The sequence below is a fragment of the Oncorhynchus clarkii genome, chromosome 23 (genome assembly GCF_045791955.1).
Source record: "Oncorhynchus clarkii lewisi isolate Uvic-CL-2024 chromosome 23, UVic_Ocla_1.0, whole genome shotgun sequence".
Lineage (NCBI taxonomy): Eukaryota > Metazoa > Chordata > Actinopteri > Salmoniformes > Salmonidae > Oncorhynchus > Oncorhynchus clarkii.
In genome coordinates, this window is record NC_092169.1 from 55,259,424 (window position 1) to 55,285,040 (window position 25,617).

The 25,617-nt window shown below is 45.3% G+C and overlaps 1 protein-coding gene across 1 annotated transcript; it reads left to right on the forward strand.

Moving 5' to 3' along the window:
• Positions 1–5,084: 5,084 nt before the first annotated feature.
• LOC139381429 (cytochrome P450 4F3-like) lies at positions 5,085–23,555 on the forward strand. The gene is made up of 12 exons (XM_071124939.1): positions 5,085–5,401; positions 8,885–9,029; positions 12,926–12,979; positions 13,940–14,067; positions 15,095–15,216; positions 17,040–17,186; positions 17,350–17,555; positions 18,874–19,003; positions 20,452–20,585; positions 22,686–22,750; positions 22,865–22,947; positions 23,128–23,555. Exons 1-12 carry the CDS (start codon positions 5,144–5,146, stop codon positions 23,303–23,305), a joined length of 1,650 nt encoding a protein of 549 aa, XP_070981040.1. The 5' UTR covers positions 5,085–5,143; the 3' UTR covers positions 23,306–23,555.
• Positions 23,556–25,617: the final 2,062 nt, after the last annotated feature.

Consider the following 25,617-nt stretch of genomic DNA (forward strand, 5'->3'; position numbering starts at 1 on the left):
TCATTCATATTCCATTCACCCAGCTCTATGTAACATCCATAGGTTTAGGTTACTGTCATTCATATTCCATTCACCCAGCTCTATGTAACATCCATAGGTTTCGGCTACTACATGATACTCAAATTGTCCCTATACCCATCATGAGGTTCCTACAACCTGGCCTATGAATGAAAGTTTACAAAGTAGGTGCGCAGATCAAGAGGGCTCCATGAGTTGCACAGCAGTGGTCTAAAGCACTGCATCTCAGTGCAAGAAGCATCACTACAGTCCCTGGTTCGAATCCAGGCTGTATCACATAAGGCCGTGATTGGTTGTCCCATAGGGCGGCGCACAATTGGTCCAGCGTCGTCTGGGTTTGCCGGGGTAGGGTGTCATTGTAAATAACAATTTGATATTAACTGACATGCCTGGTTAAATAAAAAATATAATTTTAAGTAATCAAAGTGACAGTCAGTGACACATTCAACACCGCCTTGCACACTCTTGCGTGCATTTAGCTGATCTAGGGTCACATCAAATTTGATTTGTCACATGAGAGTACAACAAGTGTACACCTTATAGTGAAATGCTTACTTGTCATTTTAGGTGAAATTGAAAAAAAGGGGCGGATCCTTAAGACAACGCAGTCTTAAGAAAAATAAGTGTTAATTAAAAAATGTAAAATGAGAGTAACAAATAATTAAAGAGCAGCAGTAAAATAACTGCAGCGAGGCTATACAGGGGGTACCGGTACAGAGTCAATATGTGTGGACACCGGTTAGTTGAGGTAATTGAGGTAATATGTACATGTAGGTAGAGTCATTAAAGTAACTATGCATAGATTATAAACAGAGAGTAGCATCAGCGTAAAGGGGGGTGGGCAATGCAAATAGTCTGTGTAGCCATTTGATTAGCTGTTCAGGAGTCTTATGGCTTGGGGGTAGAAGCTGTTAACAAGCCTTTTGGACCGAGAGTTGGCACTCCAGTACTACTTGCCGTGCTGTAGAAGAGAGAACGGTCTATGACTAGGGTGGCTGGAGTCTTTGACAACCCTCTGTCGTGCCTTGCGGTCGGAGGCTGAGCAGTTGCCTTACCAGGCAGTGATGCAACCAGTGATGCTCTCGATGGTGCAACTGTAGAACTTTGAGGATCTGAGGACCCATGACAAATCTTTTCAGTCTCCTGATGGGGAATAGGCTTTGTTGTGCCCTTTTCACAGCTGTCTTGGTGTGTTTGGACCATGATCATTTGTTGGTGATGTGGACACCAAGGAACAGCTCTCAACCTGCTCCACTATAGCGCTGTCGATGTGAATGGTGACCTGTTCGGCCCTCCTTTTCCTGTAGTCCACAATCATCTCCTTTGATTTGATCACGTTGAGGGAGAGGTTGTTGTCCTGGCACCACACGGCCATGTCTCTGACCTCCTCGCTCTAGGCTGTCTCATCGTTGTAGATAATCAGGCCTACCACTGTTGTGTCATCGGCAAATTTAATGATGCTGTTGGAGTCGTGCCTTGCCGTGCAGTCATGAGTGAACAGGGAGTACAGGAGGGGCCTGAGCACGCACCCCTGAGAGGCCCCTGTGTTGAGGATCAGCGTGGCGGATGTGTTGTTACCTACCCTTATCACCAGGGGCGGCCCATCAGGAAGTCCAGGATCCAGTTGCAGAGGGATGTGTTTAGTCCCAGGGTCCTTAGCTTAGTGATGAGCTTTGAGGGCACTATGGTGTTGAACGCTGAGCTGTAGTCAATGAATAGCATTCTCACATAGGTGTTCATTTTGTCCAGGTGGAAAAGGGCAGTGTGGAGTGCAATAGAGACTACATCATCTGTGGATCTGTTGGGGCGGTATGCAAATTAGAGTGGATCTAGGTGTTCTGGGATGGTGGTGTTGATGTGAGCCATGACCAGCCTTTCAAAGCACTTCATGGCTACTGATGTGAGTGCTACGGGTCGTTAGTCATTTAGGCAGGTTACCTTAGTGTTCTTGGGCACAGGCACTATGGTGGTCTGCTTGAAACATGTTGGTATTACAGACTCGGACAGGGAGAGGTTGAAAATGTCAGTGAAGACACTTGCTATTTGGTCAGCCCATGCTCACAGTACACGTCCTGGTAATCCGTCTGGCCCTGCGGCCCTGTGAATGCTGACCTGTCTAAAGGTCTTACTCACATTGGCTGCGGAGAGCGTGATCACAGTCTTCAGGTACATCTAGTGCTCTCATGCATGTTTCAGTGTTATTTGTCTCGAAGCGAGCATAGAAGTAGTTTAGCTCATCTGGTAGGCTTGTGTCACTGGGCAGCTCTCGGCTGTACTTCCCTTTGTAGTGTGTAATGGTTTGCAGGTCCTGCCACATCCGATGAGCTTCAGAGCCGGTGTAGTAGGACTCGATCTTAGTCCTGTATTGGCGCTTTGCCTGTTTGGTGGTTCGTCGGGGGGGCATACATTTCTTAGAAGCTTCCGGGTTAGTCCCGCTCCTTGAAAGCGGAAGCTCTAGCCTTTAGCTCAGTGCGGATGTTGCCTGTAATCCATGGCTTCTGGTTGGGGTATGTAGGTCACTGTGGGGACGACGTCATCGATGCACTTATTGATGAAGCCAATGACTGATGTGGTGTACACCTCAATGCCATCGGAGGACTCCTGGAACATATTCCAGTCTGTGCTAGCAAAACAGTCCTGTACCCTAGCATCTGCTTCATCTGACCACTTTTTTATTGATCCAGTCACTGGTGCTCCCTGCTTTCATTTTTGCTTGTAAGCAGGAGTCAGGAGGATGGAATTATGGTCAGATTTGCCAAATGGAGGGAGAGGGAGAGCTTTGTATGCATCTCTGTGTGTGGAGTAAAGGTGGTCCAGAGTTCTTTTCCCTCTGGTTGCACATTTAACATGTTGATAGAAATTTTGTAAAACTGATTTAAGTTTCCCTGCATTAAAGTCCCCGGCTACTAGAAGCGCCTCCTCTGGGTGAGCGTTTTCTTGTTTGTTTATGGCGGAATACAGCTCATTCGATGCTATCTTAGTGCCAGCCTCTGACTGTGGTGGTATGTAAACAGCTACAGCGAATACAGATGGACTTGCCAAACCCCCCCAATAATTAACTTAATTTTGTCACCAGAGTCATACTTTGTGGCACTATATAGAATATATATTTTGTTCTATAGAACAAAATTCAGCAGGATAGGCAGCCGAAATTCATTAAAGTATGTGTTATATTAAACAGAGGGAGTAAAATGTAGGCAAGCAATAAACATTTCAGAACTATTAGTCAAATTAGACATGGGCGAGATGACGAATTTTGGCAAAGAGATTTATAGACTAATAAACTTAAAACAAAATAGCCAAACCCAAAACTGCAGACATTACTTGTGCCTCCCCCGCGATCAAACCGCCACAAAAAATGTATGAAACGCAGCCTAACGGGATCACTGACAGCTGCCTTGAAAGACACAAATAAAACCTGCTTTCTGCTACTAAGATCAGTGAAATGTGAACTGACAACGGAGTGAAGAGCAGAAATCTCAACTAGCAAGAAAGTTGCAACAATGAAGAATTGAGTGTGTGCCCGTCCACGTGAAGGACTTTCGGCACAGCACCGGTGGAGGCGTAGCAACGATCCTGAGGACTGACATGGGATGGGCGCCTTCCGAGCCAACCGTGGTAAGAAACCTCTCAAGCCAACTAGGGCGTGACAGCCCAGCGCGCTGGCTTATACATTTTTTTATTATTGATACAGAAACATTAAACAATTATTCAGATTTGTTAAGAAAAAGTTGATTGGCAAAGTCATGAAACCTTGGAAGAATTGAAAAACACCTTTGGGATATGGTAAAAAATTATGCCTCTGGGTATCAGAATGTGGGAGAGCGGTGGAAAATCACAGAGTAGGCTATTTGGGAGTTGTAGTTTTAAGGAGAATCAGTGGGAAGAAAATTGCCTACATGCCTACAGTATGCAATGTAACTGTATAATATAACTGTACAGCGCAACACATCCTTTAAAATATCAACACCCACATGGTGACTGTCTCCCAAATGACACCCTATTCCCTTTCTAGTGCACTACTTTTAACCAGGGCCCATAGGGTTAGAGCATGTTGTAGGTTCCTGTTGTAGGTTCCTGTTGTGTGTTGAGCCAGTGTGTGGTGGAAGAGATTAAGATAAAGAGATGTTGAAAGGGTGAGACTGTCTCAATGCACGAGAGGAACTAAAGCAAGCCAGTCAGATCTTCTAAGGCAAGTATCTGTGTGAGCAGACGACCAGCTATAATTAGGACTACTGTAGATGTCAGTCATTATTTATTGAAGCTAGAAAAGCCATCATACCGAGCGTACTGAGTTGGTTTAGGATATATTGTTATTCACCGAGAATTGGATTATCTTTGCACTGTGTAGGCCTACTTCACAGTCTATGAGCACAGTATTACATCAGTTGAGATGCATCGTGTTGAAGAGCTTCTGTTTCTGTTGACCAAGCGGGACGTTTTTCTATGTGTTCTCAACCCTTGTTGTGTCTCTACTCTCTATCATACAGGATGGATTAGACTAGAGTAGAATAGAATAGAGTAGAATAGAAAACAGTAGAATAGAGTAGAATAGAAAACAGTAGAATAGAGTAGAAGAAAACAGTAGAATAGAGTAGAAGAAAACAGTAGAATAGAGTAGAAGAAAACAGTAGAATAGAGTAGAATAGAGTAGAGTAGAAAACAGTAGAGTAGAGTAGAATAGAGTAGAGTAGAAACCAGTAGAGTAGATGAAAACAGTAGAATAGAGTAGAAAACAGTAGAGTAGAGTAGAATAGAGTAGAGTAGAAAACAGTAGAGTAGAATAGAAAACAGTAGAATAGAGTAGAGAAGAAAACAGTAGAATAGAGTAGAGTAGAAAACAGTAGAGTAGAGTAGAATAGAAAACAGTAGAATAGAGTTGAGTAGAAAACAGTAGAGTAGAGTAGAATAGAAAACAGTAGAATAGAGAAGAAAACAGTAGAAGAGTAGAGTAGAAAACAATAGAATAGAGTAATGTAGAATAGAATAGAGTAGGAAACAGTAGAATAGAATAGAGTAGAATAGAGTTGAGTAGAAAACAGTAGAGTAGAATAGAAAACAGTAGGATAGAAAACAGTAGAATAGAAAACAGTAGAGTAGAATAGCTTTATTTGACTTAAGGTTGATGGTATTGTTTCTATGCAGGATGGCTGTTATTGATGCCGTGCTGGATCGTCTGCTAGATGAACTCCTGGGTCTGGGTCGTCTCCTGTCTCCTCTCTGCTCCCCCTTTGTTCTCCTCCAGCTCTCTGCTCTGGTTGTCCTTCTCCTCCTGTCCCTCCGTGTCGTCTGTCTGCTGTGGAGCCATGCTCAGTTCACCAGACGTCTCCGGTGCTTCAGTAAACCCCCCACACAAAACTGGCTGATGGGACACCTGGGAGAGGTGAGAAAACAGACTCTCTGTGTGTGTGTGTGTGTGTATGTATGTGTACAGACTGAATGAATGGATGGAATTGATAGGACATTAACCCCTACACTACAACCTGCATGTTGAGATGATTTTTTTTTGGACTTTGGTTAATAAAGCTGATCCAATATTAATTTAAATGTATGTTGCTCCAGGGAAAGGAAATGGTTTTGTTGTTGTTGTGAATTCAGTGGATGTTTTAAGTCTCAGTGACCACCATTTTGTATTAGGCTAGTGAAGCTGACTGTTAGGCAACAGTGCTTTGTTGACAGGAAAAGGTTCTTCCTGTTGTTCAGAAGGGTAAGCTACTGTAAGTGTTGCACCACAAACACTGAAAACTAAAGTCTGTCTTTTACAACTCTAGTTGTCAACACTGAAAACTAAAGTCCGTCTTTTACAACTCTAGTCGTCAACACTGAAAACTAAAGTCCGTCTTTTACAACTCTAGTCGTCAACACTGAAAACTAAAGTCTGTCTTTTACAACTCCAGTCGTCAACACTGAAAACTAGTCTGTTTTTACAGCTCCAGTCGTCAACACTGAAAACAAGTCTGTTTTTACAGCTCCAGTCGTCAACACTGAAAACGAGTCTGTTTTTACAGCTCCAGTCGTCAACACTGAAAACGAGTCTGTTTTTACAGCTCCAGTCGTCAACACTGAAAACGAGTCTGTTTTTACAGCTCCAGTCGTCAACACTGAAAACGAGTCTGTTTTTACAGCTCCAGTCGTCAACACTGAAAACGAGTCTGTTTTTACAGCTCCAGTCGTCAACACTGAAAACGAGTCTGTTTTTACAGCTCCAGTCGTCAACACTTAAAACGAGTCTGTTTTTACAGCTCCAGTCGTCAACACTGAAAACGAGTCTGTTTTTACAGCTCCAGTTGTCAACACTGAAAACGAGTCTGTTTTTACAACTCCAGTCGTCAACACTGAAAACGAGTCTGTTTTTACAGCTCCAGTCGTCAACACTGAAAACGAGTCTGTTTTTACAGCTCCAGTTGTCAACACTGAAAACGAGTCTGTTTTTACAGCTCCAGTCGTCAACACTGAAAACGAGTCTGTTTTTACAACTCCAGTCGTCAACACTGAAAACGAGTCTGTTTTTACAGCTCCAGTCGTCAACACTGAAAACGAGTCTGTTTTTACAGCTCCAGTCGTCAACACTGAAAACGAGTCTGTTTTTACAGCTCCAGTCGTCAACACTGAAAACGAGTCTGTTTTTACAGCTCCAGTCGTCAACACTGAAAACGAGTCTGTTTTTACAGCTCCAGTTGTCAACACTGAAAACGAGTCTGTTTTTACAGCTCCAGTTGTCAACACTGAAAACGAGTCTGTTTTTACAGCTCCAGTCGTCAACACTGAAAACGAGTCTGTTTTTACAACTCCAGTCGTCAACACTGAAAACGAGTCTGTTTTTACAGCTCCAGTCGTCAACACTGAAAACGAGTCTGTTTTTACAGCTCCAGTCGTCAACACTGAAAACGAGTCTGTTTTTACAGCTCCAGTCGTCAACACTGAAAACGAGTCTGTTTTTACAGCTCCAGTCGTCAACACTGAAAACGAGTCTGTTTTTACAGCTCCAGTCGTCAACACTGAAAACGAGTCTGTTTTTACAACTCCAGTTGTCAACACTGAAAACGAGTCTGTTTTTACAGCTCCAGTCGTCAACACTGAAAACTAGTCTGTTTTTACAACTCCAGTCGTCAACACTGAAAACGAGTCTGTTTTTACAGCTCCAGTCGTCAACACTGAAAACGAGTCTGTTTTTACAGCTCCAGTCGTCAACACTGAAAACGAGTCTGTTTTTACAGCTCCAGTCGTCAACACTGAAAACGAGTCTGTTTTTACAGCTCCAGTCGTCAACACTGAAAACGAGTCTGTTTTTACAGCTCCAGTTGTCAACACTGAAAACGAGTCTGTTTTTACAACTCCAGTTGTCAACACTGAAAACGAGTCTGTTTTTACAGCTCCAGTCGTCAACACTGAAAACGAGTCTGTTTTTACAGCTCCAGTCGTCAACACTGAAAACGAGTCTGTTTTTACAGCTCCAGTCGTCAACACTGAAAACGAGTCTGTTTTTACAGCTCCAGTCGTCAACACTGAAAACGAGTCTGTTTTTACAGCTCCAGTCGTCAACACTGAAAACGAGTCTGTTTTTACAACTCCAGTCGTCAACACTGAAAACGAGTCTGTTTTTACAGCTCCAGTCATCAACACTGAAAACGAGTCTGTTTTTACAGCTCCAGTCGTCAACACTGAAAACGAGTCTGTTTTTACAGCTCCAGTCGTCAACACTTAAAACGAGTCTGTTTTTACAACTCCAGTCGTCAACACTGAAAACGAGTCTGTTTTTACAGCTCCAGTCGTCAACACTGAAAACGAGTCTGTTTTTACAGCTCCAGTCGTCAACACTGAAAACGAGTCTGTTTTTACAACTCCAGTCGTCAACACTGAAAACGAGTCTGTTTTTACAGCTCCAGTCATCAACACTGAAAACGAGTCTGTTTTTACAGCTCCAGTCGTCAACACTGAAAACGAGTCTGTTTTTACAGCTCCAGTCGTCAACACTTAAAACGAGTCTGTTTTTACAACTCCAGTCGTCAACACTGAAAACGAGTCTGTTTTTACAGCTCCAGTCGTCAACACTGAAAACGAGTCTGTTTTTACAGCTCCAGTCGTCAACACTGAAAACGAGTCTGTTTTTACAGCTCCAGTCGTCAACACTGAAAACGAGTCTGTTTTTACAGCTCCAGTCGTCAACACTGAAAACGAGTCTGTTTTTACAGCTCCAGTCGTCAACACTGAAAACAAGTCTGTTTTTACAGCTCCAGTTGTCAACACTGAAAACAAGTCTGTTTTTACAGCTCCAGTCGTCAACACTGAAAACGAGTCTGTTTTTACAACTCCAGTCGTCCTGCCCTTTACAGTACAAAACATCTCCTTGTAAAGTGTTTATTGGCCACTCGTTCCACACCACTATCCCCCGGCCTGCGGCTAGAAAGGAGTAGCTTTGTATCAGTACTGCTGTTGTTTCAGCAGTGGGTTTTTGTGACACCCGTGACTGGATATTGCACATGGAAGTTTGGTTTCAGCAATAGTACAGCATGAAACATTACCTTCAAATGTCCCAATGCTGGAGGAACCTCCCCCCCAGCCTCCCTAATGTTGCCAACACTGTAGGCCTTTGATGTAGGCCTCCCCAACACTGTAGTCCTTTGATGTAGGCCTCCCCAACACTGTAGTCCTTTGATGTAGGCCTCCCCAACACTGTAGGCCTTTCTTTGTTTCCCTAATGAAATATACTTGTTTATCTTTATTCATATATTATAAACAAAATGTGTTTCTACCTACGTGTGTGTGTGTTTCTACCTACGTGTGTGTGTGTGGTGTGTGTTTCTACCTACGTGTGTGTGGTGTGTGTGTGTGTGTGTGTGTGTGTGGTGTGTGTGTGTGTGTGTAGATGCGGAGCACGGAGGAGGGCCTGCAGGCGGTGGATCAGTTGGTAAGAACCTACAGCCACTCCTGCTCCTGGTTTCTGGGCCCCTTCTACTCCCTGGTACGACTCTTCCACCCTGACTACATCAAGCCTCTGCTGCTGGCACCAGGTACATACATCTTTCACTCCTGGGTCCTGTTCATTAGGGCACCAAACTGAAGAAAACCCAACTGTAACCCAGGAGGGACTAACTGGAATTGTCCAATAAGAAGGGCTCATTTTCATTTCCCATTGCTAAATGTTTCGAAACGTTTTTTTTACTTGTGTGCCCTAATGAACAGTGTGCCCTAATGAACAGTGTGCCCTAATGAACAGTATGCCCTGTATACAGAATACCACTTCATTTAGTCCATGGACCAGAGGGCCACATTTCACACATTTGTCTACTTTGGGCTGGCAAAATCTAACAACCATTTTCAGTAAGATCCATCCATGTCCGTGGGTAATATTTCGATATCAATAACAAGGTAGCTAAATGTGGCTATCACTACATTATATGTTATGACCCCTTATGCAGTTAGTTAGGGGTCATAGACTGAGGGCATGAAATCTAGTTCTGTGTTGTCAGGGAACAATCTTCTCATACTAACTCAATTGATATATTATTCACTTGATGACACAACACTATTTAAGGTATGAAACAATTGGGATTGGTAATGACATGTCTATGGGGCCACCTTGAGGGGTACCAATGTTATACACGTATTCATGTAGTGGTGCAAGGAGACAGAATGGGCAGTATAGGGATGTGCTCTGTTACCACGTGACAAGGGTGTGAAGTACTTAAGTAAAAAAAAAATACTTTCTAGTACTACTTAAGTTGTTTGTTTGTGGTATCTTACAGATCACACCTTCCCTGTCAGCATGCTGGGTGTTAATATGCAGCAGAGTATTGTGTCAACTATAAAAACAACATGGTCCCAGATATAGATATCTTTATTTCCGTGACCAACTTCCCTAAAAACAAAAATGTTGTTCTGCTATTTGAAACACTCTGGTTTCAATGGTGAATCAGTCGAGGTAAATCATTAGATACAACAGCCCCCCCAAAAAATGGACCAATCTCGTGGTTTTTAACATAACATCCATCCAATAGGAAGGATCCAATGCTGTTTGAACCAGTCATTTTCAACGAGCATGTGAACATTCCAACTTCTCTTTAACATTCTTTAATCAGCCTTCAAACATTTTAGACTCACATTCAACAAGATATATAAATGTGTGAAAACATAATTTTATTTGGAGAGGTTATATATTAATTTGATCAGGGGCTTGTGGAGAACAATTGAATACCATCAAAGCTTTGCCACCCTAAAGTGGATGCCTTTTCCCACTGGCCCATAGACTAATAGGCTGTCTGTCATAGCTGCAGCAAGATGTTTCGAATAGGGGGGGGGGGGGTCCTGCTCACCCAAGCTCCCATACACACTCCCGTCCTGCTCACCCAAGCTCCCATACACACTCCCGTCCTGCTCACCCAAGCTCCCATACACACTCCCGTCCTGCTCACCCAAGCTCCCATACACACTCCCGTCCTGCTCACCCAAGCTCCCATACACACTCCCGTCCTGCTCACCCAAGCTCCCATACACACTCCCGTCCTGCTCACCCAAGCTCCCATACACACTCCCGTCCTGCTCACCCAAGCTCCCATACACACTCCCGTCCTGCTCACCCAAGCTCCCATACACACTCCCGTCCTGCTCACCCAAGCTCCCATACACACTCCCGTCCTGCTCACCCAAGCTCCCATACACACTCCAAGCTCCCATACACACTCCCGTCCTGCTCACCCAAGCTCCCATACACACTCCAAGCTCCCATACACACTCCCGTCCTGCTCACCCAAGCTCCCATACACACTCCAAGCTCCCATACACACTCCCGTCCTGCTCACCCAAGCTCCCATACACACTCCAAGCTCCCATACACACTCCCGTCCTGCTCACCCAAGCTCCCATACACACTCCCGTCCTGCTCACCCAAGCTCCCATACACACTCCCGTCCTGCTCACCCAAGCTCCCATACACACTCCCGTCCTGCTCACCCAAGCTCCCATACACACTCCCGTCCTGCTCACCCGAGCTCCCATACACACTCCCGTCCTGCTCACCCGAGCTCCCATACACACTCCCGTCCTGCTCACCCGAGCTCCCATACACACTCCCGTCCTGCTCACCCAAGCTCCCATACACACTCCCGTCCTGCTCACCCGAGCTCCCATACACACTCCCGTCCTGCTCACCCAAGCTCCCATACACACTCCCGTCCTGCTCACCCAAGCTCCCATACACACTCCCGTCCTGCTCACCCAAGCTCCCATACACACTCCCGTCCTGCTCACCCAAGCTCCCATACACACTCCCGTCCTGCTCACCCAAGCTCCCATACACACTCCCGTCCTGCTCACCCAAGCTCCCATACACACTCCCGTCCTGCTCACCCAAGCTCCCATACACACTCCCGTCCTGCTCACCCAAGCTCCCATACACACTCCCGTCCTGCTCACCCAAGCTCCCATACACACTCCCGTCCTGCTCACCCAAGCTCCCATACACACTCCCGTCCTGCTCACCCAAGCTCCCATACACACTCCCGTCCTGCTCACCCAAGCTCCCATACACACTCCCGTCCTGCTCACCCAAGCTCCCATACACACTCCCGTCCTGCTCACCCAAGCTCCCATTAGGCTTACAGACATGACTGCCTACAAAAACACACTGATGGGATACACAAACAGGACAAGCTACATTTTTTTTGCCAAATCACGACAGCCTTATCACACATTCAAAATGTACTGATTGATTAAAGTAGGGAAATATGTGTTCTAATTACGAGCTAAAGTTTTGGAATAAAATATGCTTCTCGTCTAGTTTAGGCTTTTTTACGAACTGCTAGTGTGTCATTTAGAATAGGTTATAACCACCCTAATGGCTAGTGTGTCATTTAGAATAGGTTATAACCACCCTAATAGCTACTGTGTCATTTAGAATAGGTTATAACCACCCTAATGGCTACTGTGTCATTTAGAATAGGTTATAACCACCCTAATGGCTACTGTGTCATTTAGAATAGGTTATAACCACCCTAATGGCCACTGTGTCATTTAGAATAGGTTATAACCACCCTAATGGCTACTGTGTCATTTAGAATTGGTTATAACCACCCTAATGGCTACTGTGTCATTTAGAATAGGTTATAACCACCCTAATGGCTACTGTGTCATTTAGAATAGGTTATAACCCCCCCTAACTGCTAGTGTGTCATTTAGAATAGGTTATAACCACCCTAATGGCTACTGTGTCATTTAGAATAGGTTATAACCACCCTAATGGCTACTGTGTCATTTAGAATAGGTTATAACCACCCTAACTGCTAGTGTGTCATTTAGAATAGGTTATAACCACCCTAATGGCTACTGTGTCATTTAGAATAGGTTATAACCCCCCTAACTGCTAGTTTGTCATTTAGAATAGGTTATAACCACCCTAACTGCTAGTTTGTCATTTAGAATAGGTTATAACCACCCTAATGGCTACTGTGTCATTTAGAATAGGTTATAACCACCCTAATGGCCAATGTGTCATTTAAAATTTGTTATAACCCCCCTAACGACTACCGTGTCATTTAGAATTGGTTATATATTGACTCTTGTAGGTCTTAATTTTGCTAATTAGATAGGCTACCTCACATCTCAATTAGGCTTAAATGTTTGTCGGTTTAGACAGAGAAGATTGGTCTAAACATGTGATTTGGTTGTCCATTGTGCTACTGGCTCTAGTGTGCTAGCTAGCCAGTGTGTTTAAAGTTGAGTTAATTTGTCATGAGAAAAAGGCTTGTGGAAAAAAGAACTCACATGGTTTTACCATCTCACCACCAGGTGGTGCTGCCGTACCCTCTACACCTCTACTCCCTGCTGACATGCTGTCTGCTTTTCTCCTTAGCAAGTAGACCAACAGTGACTATTTTTCTGAATCACCTTCACCATTTTTCCATCCTTGCAGCTTCCATCACAGTCAAAGATGAGCTTTTCTATGGGTTCCTGAGACCATGGCTGGGTAAGTACAAAACATGAACACCTTTCATTTACTTTATCCATACAATACACTCTCAAATCAAATCCTCTCTCACAGTCACAGTAATATTTCCTATGCTATATACAGTACTTTAGGATCCTCTGTCCTAGTGACAGTTACAGTAATATTTCCTATACTATATACAGTACTCTCAGATCCTCTGTCCTAGTGACAGTCACAGTAATATTGCCTATACTATATACAGTACTTTAGGATCCTCTGTCCTAGTGACAGTTACAGTAATATTTCCTATACTATATACAGTACTTTAGGATACTCTGTCCTAGTGACAGTTACAGTAATATTTCCTATACTATATACAGTACTTTAGGATCCTCTGTCCTAGTGACAGTTACAGTAATATTTCCTATACTATATACAGTACTTTAGGATCCTCTGTCCTAGTGACAGTCACAGTAATATTTCCTATACTATATACAGTACTTTAGGATCCTCTGGCCTAGTCAAAGTTACAGTAATATTTCCTATACTATATACAGTACTTCAGGATCCTCTGTCCTAGTGACAGTTACAGTAATATTTCCTATACTATATACAGTACTTTAGGATCCTCTGTCCTAGTCAAAGTTACAGTAATATTTCCTATACTATATACAGTACTTTAGGATCCTCTGTACCAGGGACAGTCACAGTAATATTTACTATACTATATACAGTACTTTAGGATCCTCTGTCGTAGTCAAAGTTACAGTAATATTTCCTATACTATATACAGTTCTCTCAGATCCTCTATCCTGGTCACAGTTACAGTAATATTGTCATACAGGACAGAGTCTTCCCCTTCTCTCATAGTCACAGTAATATTGTCATACAGGACAGAGTCTTCTCCTTCTCTCACAGTTACAGTGATATTTCCTATACTATATACAGTACTCTCAGATCCTCTATCCTGGTCACAGTCACAGTAATATTGTCATACAGGACAGAGTCTTCTCCTGAGTAACGGAGAGGACTGGTCTCGTCGTAGACGTCTACTCACTCCTGCATTCCACTTCGACATCCTCAAGAACTATGTGAAGATCTTCAACCACTCCTCAGACATCATGCATGTGAGTCTATGGAGCAACAGCAGCCATTACGTGGGTTCATTTAAGTAGCAATCAAGCAATCAACACATTTGGCCCATTAAATATGTTAGAGAAACAAGTAGTATAGCTTACAAGTTTATTTTTTTTGCATCAGCTTCTCTGTTTTTAAACTGCCCTCCGTAATTATTGGGACAGTAAAGTATTTTTTTAAAACTTATTTTAGCTCTATACTTGAAAACTTTGGATCCATATCGGGTGAAGAGTTTAGAAATTACAGCAGTTTTTGTACATAGACCTCCCATTTTAGGGGAGCGAACTAGTAAAAAGTGAAGTATTTGGTCCCGTATTCATAGCACGCAATGACTACATCCAATGAGTTTTACATCCAATGAGTTTGATGCATTTGCTTTTTGTTTTGGTTGGGTTTCAGATGATTAGGTTTCAGATACAGTGTATCAGACAGAGGTGGCTGGTGGGAGGAGCTATATCGGTTCAATTCCAGCCATTACAATGAGCCCGTCCTCCTATAGCTCCTCCCACCAGCCTCACCTGGTGTAAGAATGTAAGAGGTAGTGTGGCGATGTGGTGAGGTAGGCAACACAAATGTCTCCCATAGAGTTAGTTGGAGGACTTGTTATGGACATAACCCACTTTAGCATGTACATTGCCTTTGAGTGATTCCACCATTTTAAAGAAGTCAACTTGGTGGGGATTCCTATGGGTTTTAAGTGATCAGCCAAATATCAGAGCATTGTCGCCTGGCTGCAGTGTTTGTAAATGGCTTTAAGCTATATCACTGCCATCTAGTGGCCACAATAAATACATGACACAAGATATGATTCAGGACTCCAGCACTGCAGGTGGCTGTAAATCACCAATATTAGCTTTAGGCTTTTTACAAACACTAAGAAATAAGAAAATGGACTACTTCAAAATGGAGATAGAACGGGCAGTGTTACTGAGGCTGTCACAGACACCTTAATAGGACAGATACAAAGATGACTCCTCTAATTAACTCTATGGTCTCTCCCCTGTTGGTTGGCGTCAGTCTAAGTGGCGCCGCCTGGTGGCCGAGGGAGAGAGCCGCCAGGACATGTTCAATCACATCAGCCTGATGACTCTGGACAGTCTGCTCAGATGTACCTTCAGCTACAACAGCAACTGCCAGGAGTGAGTAGTCTATGTTTAATATTACAAGAGCCCAGTAACCTTCTACCTCTGTTACTGACTGAAACAAGAGCCTAGTAACCTTCTACCTCTGATACTGACTGAGACAAGAGCCCAGTAACCTTCTACCTCTCATACTGAAACAAGAGCCCAGTAACCTTCTACCTCTGATACTGACTGAAACAAGAGCCCAATAACCTTCTACCTCTGATACTGAGACAAGAGTCCAGTAACCTTCTACCTCTGATACTGAGACAAGAGCCCAATAACCTTCTACCTCTGATACTGAGACAAGAGCCCAGTAACCTTCTACCTCTGTTACTGAGACAAGAGCCCAATAACCTTCTACCTCTGATACTGAGACAAGAGCCCAGTAACCTTCTACCTCTGATACTGAGACAAGAGCCCAATAACCTTCTACCTCTGATACTGAGACAAGAGCCCAGTAACCTTCTACCTCTGATACTGACTGAGACAAGAGCCCAGTAACCTTCTACCACTGATACTGAGACAAGAGCCCAGTAACATTCTACCTCTGATACTGAGACAAGAGTCCAGTAACCTTCTACCTCTGATACTGACTGAGACAAGAGTCCAGTAACCTTCTACCTCTGATACTGAGACAAGAGCCCAGTAACCATAGTCCCCTCTACCCTCCTCTATCTAACCCTGTCTCCACCCTCCCTCCTCTATCTAACCCTGTCTCTACCCTCCTCCTCTATCTAACCCTGTCTCTACCCTCCCTCCTCTATCTAACCCTGTCTCCATCCTCCCTCCTCTATCTAACCCTGTCTCCATCCTCCCTCCTCAATCTAACCCTGTCTCTACCCTCCCTCCTCTATCTAACCCTGTCTCCATCCTCCCTCCTCTATCTAACCCTGTCTCCACCCTCCTCCTCTATCTAACCCTGTCTCCATCCTCCCTCCTCTATCTAACCCTGTCTCCATCCTCCCTCCTCTATCTAACCCTGTCTCCATCCTCCCTCCTCTATCTAACCCTGTCTCCATCCTCCCTCCTCTATCTAACCCTGTCTCAATCCTCCCTCCTCTATCTAACCCTGTCTCCATCCTCCCTCCTCTATCTAACCCTGTCTCCCTCCTCCCTCCTCTATCTAACCCTGTCTCCACCCTCCCTCCTCTATCTAACCCTGTCTCTACCCTCCCTCCTCTCTCTAACCCTGTCTCCATCCTCCCTCCTCTAACTAACCCTGTCTCCATCCTCTATCTAACCCTGTCTCCATCCTCCCTCCTCTATCTAACCCTGTCTCCACCCTCCCTCCTCTATCTAACCCTGTCTCCACCCTCCCTCCTCTATCTAACTCTGTCTCCACCCTCCCTCCTCTATCTAACCCTGTCTCTACCCTCCCTCCTCTCTCTAACCCTGTCTCCATCCTCCCTCCTCTAACTAACCCTGTCTCCATCCTCTATCTAACTCTGTCTCCTCTATCTAACCTTGTCTCTACCCTCCTCCTCTATCTAACCCTGTCTCCATCCTCTATCTAACTCTGTCTCCTCCCTCCTCTATCTAACCCTGTCTCTACCCTCCCTCCTCTATCTAACCCTGTCTCCATCCTCCCTCCTCTATCTAACCCTGTCTCCATCCTCCCACCTCTATCTAACCCTGTCTCCATCCTCCCTCCTCTATCTAACCCTGTCTCCATCCTCCCTCCTCTATCTAACCCTGTCTCCATCCTCCCTCCTCTATCTAACCCTGTCTCCATCCTCCCTCCTCTATCTAACCCTGTCTCCATCCTCCCACCTCTATCTAACCCTGTCTCCTCCCTCCTCTATCTAACTCTGTCTGATGGCTCCTTTCCTTTCGTCCAGGAGTTCCAGTGAGTACATAGCAGCCATTTTTGAGCTGAGTACCCTGGTGATCGAGCGGAGAGGACGTATCCTGCACCACTGGGACTGTCTGTACTGGAGGTCCCCAGAGGGACAGCGCTTCAAACAGGCCTGTAGTGTAGTACACGGGTAAGAAGATTGGCTGAAGATTTCCCTGAAATTCCAAGATTTTCCTGAAATTCCTTTTGAAAGATACCTGGAAGCTGGAAATCCAAGATTCCTCCAAACAGGATTTCTGGAATACTTTGGAATTTTCAGAAAGTAACTCAAGTTCTTACAACCCTATACACAGGTTCACCAGGACTGTTGTCCAGGAGCGCAGAGCACAGCTTCTCCACCGGGGGGAGCCAGAGAGCCCTGACACCACAGGAGGGGAGGAGAATAAGAAGAAAAGAGTAGCAGACTTCATTGATTTGTTACTGCTGTCAAAGGATGAGGATGGTCATGGTCTTACAGATGAGGAGATAAAAGCAGAGGCAGACACTTTCATGTTTGGAGGTGATCCTCGAGTGTTCAGATCCACCCTATCCTTTACTGTATTTACCCTGGCAGTATATTCTATCATAAACTACTGTATTTACCCTGGCAGTATATCCTATCATAAACTACTGTATTTACCCTGGCAGTATATCCTATCATAAACTACTGTATTTACCCTGGCAGTATATCCTATCATAAACTACTGTAACTACCCTGGCAGTATATCCTATCATAAACTACTGTGTTTACCCTGGCAGTATATCCTATCATAAACTACTGCATTTACCCTGGCAGTATATCCTATCATAAACTACTGTATTTACCCTGGCAGTATATTCTATCATAAACTACTGTATTTACCCTGGCAGTATATCCTATCATAAACTACTGTATTTACCCTGGCAGTATATTCTATCATAAACTACTGTCTTTACCCTGGCAGTATATCCTATCATCAACTACTGTATATACCCTGGCAGTATATCCTATCATAAACTACTGTATTTACCCTGGCAGTATATCCTAGCGTAAACTACTGTATTTACCCTGGCAGTATATCCTATCGTAAACTACTGTATTTACCCTGGCAGTATATCCTATCATAAACTACTGTATTTACCCTGGCAGTATATCCTATCATAAACTACTGTATTTACCCTGGCAGTATATCCTATCATAAACTACTGTATTTACCCTGGCAGTATATCCTATCATAAACTACTGTATTTACCCTGGCAGTATATTCTATCATAAACTACTGTATTTACCCTGGCAGTATATCCTATCATAAACTACTGTATTTACCCTGGCAGTATATCCTATCATAAACTACTGTATTTACCCTGGCAGTATATCCTATCATAAACTACTGTATTTACCCTGGCAGTATATCCTATCATAAACTACTGTATTTACCCTGGCAGTATATCCTATCATAAACTACTGTCTTTACCCTGGCAGTATATCCTATCATAAACTACTGTTTTTACCCTGGCAGTATATCCTATCATAAACTACTGTATTTATCCTGGCAGTATATTCTATCATAAACTACTGTATTTACCCTGGCAGTATATCCTATCATAAACTACTGTATTTACCCTGGCAGTATATCCTATCATAAACTACTGTAACTACCCTGGCAGTATATTCTATCATAAACTACTGTATTTACCCTGGCAGTATATCCTATCATAAACTACTGTAATTACCCTGGCAGTATATTCTATCATAAACTACTGTATTTACCCTGGTAGTATATTCTATCATAAACTACTGTATTTACCCTGGCAGTATATTCTATCATAAACCACTTTGAGACTTTATTCTCTCTCAGGTCATGACACCACGGCCAGTGGGATCAGCTGGGTTCTGTATAACCTGTCTCAGCATCAGGACTACCAGGACCGCTGTAGAGCCGAGGTCAACGACCTGCTACAAGACCGAAAGACAGAGGACTTAGACTGGTCAGCACCTGTCTGTCTGTCCGTCCGTCAGTCTGTCTGTCTGCTTGCCTGTCTGTCTTTGTTTCTGTCAGGGGGATGGGTCATACCACAGGGTGAGGGGGACGGGTCATACCACAGGGTGAGGGGGACGGGTCATACCACAGGGTGAGGGGAGGGGGACGGGTCAGACCACAGGGTGAGGGGGACGGGTCATACCACAGGGTGAGAGCAGGGGGACGGGTCATACCACAGGGTGAGGGGAGGGGGACGGATCATACCACAGGGTGAGGGGAAGGGGACGGGTCATACCACAGGGTGAGGGGGATGGGTCATACCACAGGGTGAGGGGGACGGGTCATACCACAGGGTGAGGGGGACGGGTCATACCACAGGGTGAGGGGAAGGGGACGGGTCATACCACAGGGTGAGGGGGACGGGTCAGACCACAGGGTGAGGGGGACGGGTCATACCACAGGGTGAGAGCAGGGGGACGGGTCATACCACAGGGTGAGGGGAAGGGGACGGGTCATACCACAGGGTGAGGGGGATGGGTCATACCACAGGGTGAGGGGGACGGGTCATACCACAGGGTGAGGGGGACGGTCATACCACAGGGTGAGGGGGACGGGTCATACCACAGGGTGAGGGGAAGGGGACGGGTCATACCACAGGATGAGGGGAGGGGGACGGGTCATACCACAGGGTGAGGGGAAGGGGACGGGTCATACCACAGGGTGAGGGGAGGGGGACGGGTCATACCACAGGGTGAGGGGAAGGGGACGGGTCATACCACAGGGTGAGGGAGTGGGACGGGTCATACCACAGGGTGAGGGGAGGGGGACGGGTCATACCACAGGGTAAGGGGGACGGGTCATACCACAGGGTGAGGGGGATGGGTCATACCACAGGGTGAGGGGGACGGGTCATACCACAGGGTGAGGGGGACGGGTCATACCACAGGGTGAGGGGGACGGGTCATACCACAGGGGGAGGGCAGGGGGACGGGTCATACCACAGGGTGAGGGGAGGGGAACGGGTCATACCACAGGGTGAGGGGAGGGGGACGGGTCATACCACAGGATGAGGGCAGAGGGTTCATACCACAGGCCTTTCTCAAATAGGTCACATTTGTAATAATGAAAAGTCCCGTCCTCTCTTCATCTCAACATGGCAGGAATGTGTTCTCATCAGTCTAGTTCTTTATATGATACAAGGAGAAGATACCAAGTTAATAAGAGTAGTCTTGGATCTCTGTGGGCCAGGACACTCAAAACCACAGAGAGGATACCACTTTAATAAGTGTAGTCTTGGATCTCTGTGGGCCAAGACACTCAAAACCACAGAGAGGATACCACGTTAATAAGAGGAGTCTGGGGATCTCTGTAGGCCAAGACTCTCAAAACAGACCAGTCCTTTCTGTGTGTGTGAATGATCCATAAAAGAGTGCCTGGTGTGTTGTGTTTCTGCAGGGAGGACCTGAGCAGCCTCCCCTTCACCACCATGTGTATTAAAGAGTCTCTGAGACTGCACTCCCCCGTGTCTGCTGTCACCAGACGATACACGAAGGACATGACGGTGCCAGGTGGACGGGTCATACCACAGGGTGAGGGGGACGGGTCATACCACAGGGTGAGGGGGACGGGTCATACCACAGGGTGAGGGGGATGGGTCGTACCACAGGGTGAGGGGGACGGGTCATACCACAGGGTGAGGGGAACGGGTCATACCACAGGGTGAGGGGAGGGGGACGGGTCAGACCACAGGGTGAGGGGAGGGGGACGGGTCAGACCACAGGGTGAGGGCAGGGGGATGGGTCAGACCACAGGGTGAGGGCAGGGGGACGGGTCATACCACAAGGTGAGGGGAGGGGGACGGGTCAGACCACAGGGTGAGGGGAGGGGGACGGGTCAGACCACAGGGTGATGGGAGGGGGGCGGGTCAGACCACAGGGTGAGGGCAGGGGGACGGGTCATACCACAGGGTGAGGGCAGGGGGACGGGTCATACCACAGGGTGAGGGCAGGGGGACGGGTCAGACATAAAGGGGAGGAACAGGGCTACAACCACCAAACACTTTCTCTGTCTCCCCTGCCTGCTCTGTCTAGACTACCTGCTCTGTCTCCCCTGCCTGCTCTGTCTACCCTGCCTGCCCTGACTAGACTACCTGCTCTGTCTAGACTACCTGCTCTGTCTAGACTACCTGCTCTGTCTAGACTACCTGCTCTGTCTCCCCTGCCTGCTCTGTCTACCCTGCCTGCTCTGACTAGACTACCTGCTCTGTCTAGACTACCTGCTCTGTCTAGACTACCTGCTCTGTCTACCCTGCCTGCTCTGTCTAGACTACCTGCTCTGTCTACCCTGCCTGCTCTGTCTAGACTACCTGCTCTGTCTACCCTGCCTTCTCTGTCTACCCTGCCTGCTCCGTCTACCCTGCCTTCTCTGTCTACCCTACCTGCTCTGTCTCCCCTACCTGCTCTGTCTACCCTGCCTGCTCTGTCTACCCTGCCTTCTCTGTCTACCCTGCCTTCTCTGTCTAGACTACCTGCTCTGTCTACCCTGCCTGCTCTGTCTAGACTACCTGCTCTGTCTACCCTGCCTGCTCTGTCTAGACTGCCTGCTCTGTCTACCCTGCCTGCTCTGTCTAGACTGCCTGCTCTGTCTACCCTGCCTGCTCTGTCTACCCTGCCTGCTCTGTCTAGACTGCCTGCTCTGTCTAGACTGCCTGCTCTGTCTAGACTACCTGCTCTGTCTAGACTGCCTGCTCTGTCTACCCTGCCTGCTCTGTCTAGACTGCCTGCTCTGTCTAGACTGCCTCGTGAATTACTGTTGTCACGTTCTGTTGCATAATTCAACAAATGTGTCGATAGCAGGATACACTCTGATTAGAAATCAACACTCTTGGGTCTAGATTACACCTATCTAAACATGCTTTACTTAAACAATCCGAGTGTTCATTTTCAGAAGTTGCTTTCATTTCAGCTGATCTAATTTGTGAACATTTCAACTTTTTTAAAAATTCCACGAAAAATGTATTCTCTTTCTTGTGACATACAATACCAGTCAAAAGTTTGGACACATCTACTCATTCAAGGGTTTTTCTTTATTTTTACAATGTTCTACATTGTAGAATAGAGTGAAGACATCAACACTATGAAATAACACATATGGAATCATGTAGTAACCAAAAAAGTGTTAAACAAATCAAAATATATTTTATATTTGAGTTTCTTCAAAGTAGCCACCCTTTGCCTTGATGACAGTTTTGCACACGCTTGGCATTCTCTCAACCAGCTTCATGAGCTAGTCACCTGGAATGCATTTAAATTAACAGGTGTGCCTTGTAAAAAGTTAATTTGTGGAATTTCTTTCATTAATGCGTTTGAGCCAATCAGTTGTGTTGTGACAAGGTAGGGGTGGTATACAGAAGATAGCCCTATTTGGTAAAAGACCAAGTCCATATTAAGGCAAGAACAGCTCAAATATGCAAAGAGAAAAACCCCGGAATGAGTAGGTGTGTCCAAACTTTTGACTGGTAGTGTGGAGACGGTGCGTTAAATCCCTGGCGAAGCTTCAGCGTTTTTATAGACTATAAACGGAAAGGCAACGTAAACACAGGAAATAGATAGCTGAAGAAGACAGATCCTCAGGTGTGCAGAGCCTGTGCGTTTCTAATACTAATGTCTAATGTATTTTTTCCACGTCAGGTAGCATCTGTCTGGTGAGCATCTATGGGAACCATCACAACCCTGAGATCTGGCCTGACCCAGACGTTAGTACAGTTTACTACATCGACACTCAGGGCTCTGACGAGCTCCTAATATCCTCTCACAGTGCCGCTAACAGTCACTTTAGTCTGATGGCATTTCACTCTTCTTCTCTCCAGGTCTACAACCCCATGCGCTTCGACCCTGAGAACTCAAAGGACCGTTCATCCCATGCCTTCATACCTTTCTCTTCAGGACCTAGGTGTGGATTCTAATTGACTTTATATTTATACACATTATGATCCCAGCCCATGCATAACATAGCCTAATGTTTAGAACCTGTTCCCCGATCCGTCTGTGCGTGGCATGACAGTACAAACAGATCCGGAGACCAGGCTATGATGATACAGTATCAACCATCACCGATCATTCTGTGCTATAGGAACTGTATAGGTCAGAAGTTTGCCATGGCGGAGCTGCGTGTGGTGGTGGCGCTGACCTTGAGGAGGTTCCGTTTGACCCCTGGGGGGGTGGAGGTGAGGAGGCTACCCCAGCTGGTGCTCAGGGCCGAGGGGGGGCTGTGGCTGACGCTGGAGACCCTAGACGCCCCCCAGGACTAACCCCTGAACTCCTCTCTCCTCTATGGATCAGACATAGAGAAAACTGGTTTTATGATTTTACTGTATAAACATACGCTGAGTATACGAAACGTTAAGAACACCTTAACACAGTAAAATACATAGGCCTAAAGCCTACAAATAAATAATAGAATACATAGGCCTAAAGCCTACAAATAAACAATAGAATACATAGGCCTAAAGCCGACAAATAAACAATAGAATACATAGGCCTAAAGCCGACAAATACAAACAGCAAAATATCCTGATGAAAATGCAGGTTCTCATGAATGCTCTACTCAGCCTCCCTTTCCATCTGTCTTGACTTGAGCTATGACTCAACGTTATCAGGACAGAGAACCCACATACATACTCATTGCTCTCTCAGATGGATATAAAATAAACCCGTACTTGTTGTTTCTCACAAGTGTATCAGGTTGTGAACTATGCAAACAACGTTTTTCCACTCCGGGAAGGAGAACGGTAAATGACTGTAATACATGCATTAACAGAAATGTAACCAAATGACGGGATGAACGGCACATCTACTATGCCTACTGGTTACATATATGATGGAGAATTGAACAAAACAAACAATCGAAGAGCAAACAATTCGCAACAATGAATGTGCAATAATTGTCAGGAGACCGCAGGGGGAACATTCTGGAGAGAGACGCCCATATCTTCGCCACACATCTCTCCCCTACTTCTTGTTGCAAAATGTTTAAATTAGTCTCGAGACACATTATCTTCACACATTTGAGATGTTTTTCACTGACAGCCACAACTCAATAATCAGCGAGGTCTATTGCCATGCGCACTGCCCAAATTGCTGGTTTCCCAAATAGGAATAGGCAAACAATCCATAGCAATCCATAGAGACAGAGGGATGCTTTTTCGCTCGCTCGAATGCTTTATCTGAGATTGATGCGTATTTCTGTCTGCGCGCGTCTTGGTCAAATAAATGATCAATATTTTCTATATTTTATTTGGACGGGCAAGGAGGTAGGTAGGGCGGGCCAGCACCCCTAGGTCCCGCCCATAACGTTTCAGGCGCATCGGTTTGTGTCAAGAAGTGCAACGCTGCTAGGTTTTTCATGCTCAACAGTTTCCAGTGTGTATCAAGAATGGTCCACCACCTAAAGGACATCCAGCCAACTTGAGAACAACTGGGGGAAGTACAGGGTGCTACTGTAGGTAGCCTAGCACTTAAGAACGTTGGGTCAGTAACTGAAAGATCACTGGTTTGAATCCCCTAGCAGACTAGGGGGGAAAAAATCTGTCGATGTGCCTTTGAGCAAGGCACTTAACTCAAGTCACTCAAGTCATAAGAGTGTCTGCTAAAGTGTGAAATGGGTCAGCATCCCTGTAGAACACTTTCAACACTTTGTAGAGTCCATGCACAAACATCTGAAGCTGTTCTGAGGGCAAAAGGGGGGAGGTGCAACTCAATATCAGGAAGAGGGTGTTCCTAATGTTTTGTCCACTCAGTGTATGTCAGATGTATTAGAACATAAATACACATAGAAACATCTCAATGCACGGTGAATGTAGGTCGGCCTACTGAATGTATGTGAACATAAATACACATAGAAACATCCCAATGCACGGTGAATGTAGGTCTACTGAATGTATGTGAACATAAACACATGTAGAAACATCCCAATGCACGGTGAATGTAGGTCGGCCTACTGAATGTATGTGAACATAAACACATGTAGAAACATCTCAATGCACGGTGAATGTAGGTCGGGCCTACTGAATGTATGTGAACATAAACACATGTAGAAACATCTCAATGCACGGTGAATGTAGGTCGGGCCTACTGAATGTATGTGAACATAAACACATGTAGAAACATCTCAATGCACGGTGAATGTAGGTCGGGCCTACTGAATGTATGTGAACATAAATACACATAGAAACATCCCAATGCACGGTGAATGTAGGTCTACTGAATGTATGTGAACATAAACACATGTAGAAACATCTCAATGCACGGTGAATGTAGGTCGGGCCTACTGAATGTATGTGAACATAAACACATGTAGAAACATCTCAATGCACGGTGAATGTAGGTCTACTGAATGTATGTGAACATAAACACATGTAGAAACATCTCAATGCACAGTGAATGTAGGTCGGCCTACTGAATGTATGTGAATATAAATTCATTAAGTACTTTTCATCTGAATTGTTAATGTGATTTTTGTAAGCAATTTTTTTTAGCAAGTGTGAGTGCATTGTTATTTTGGGATTCAATAAACATAGCCTTGATGAGTACGGTGCTAGCATGTGAACCAGAAGCCTCTGCT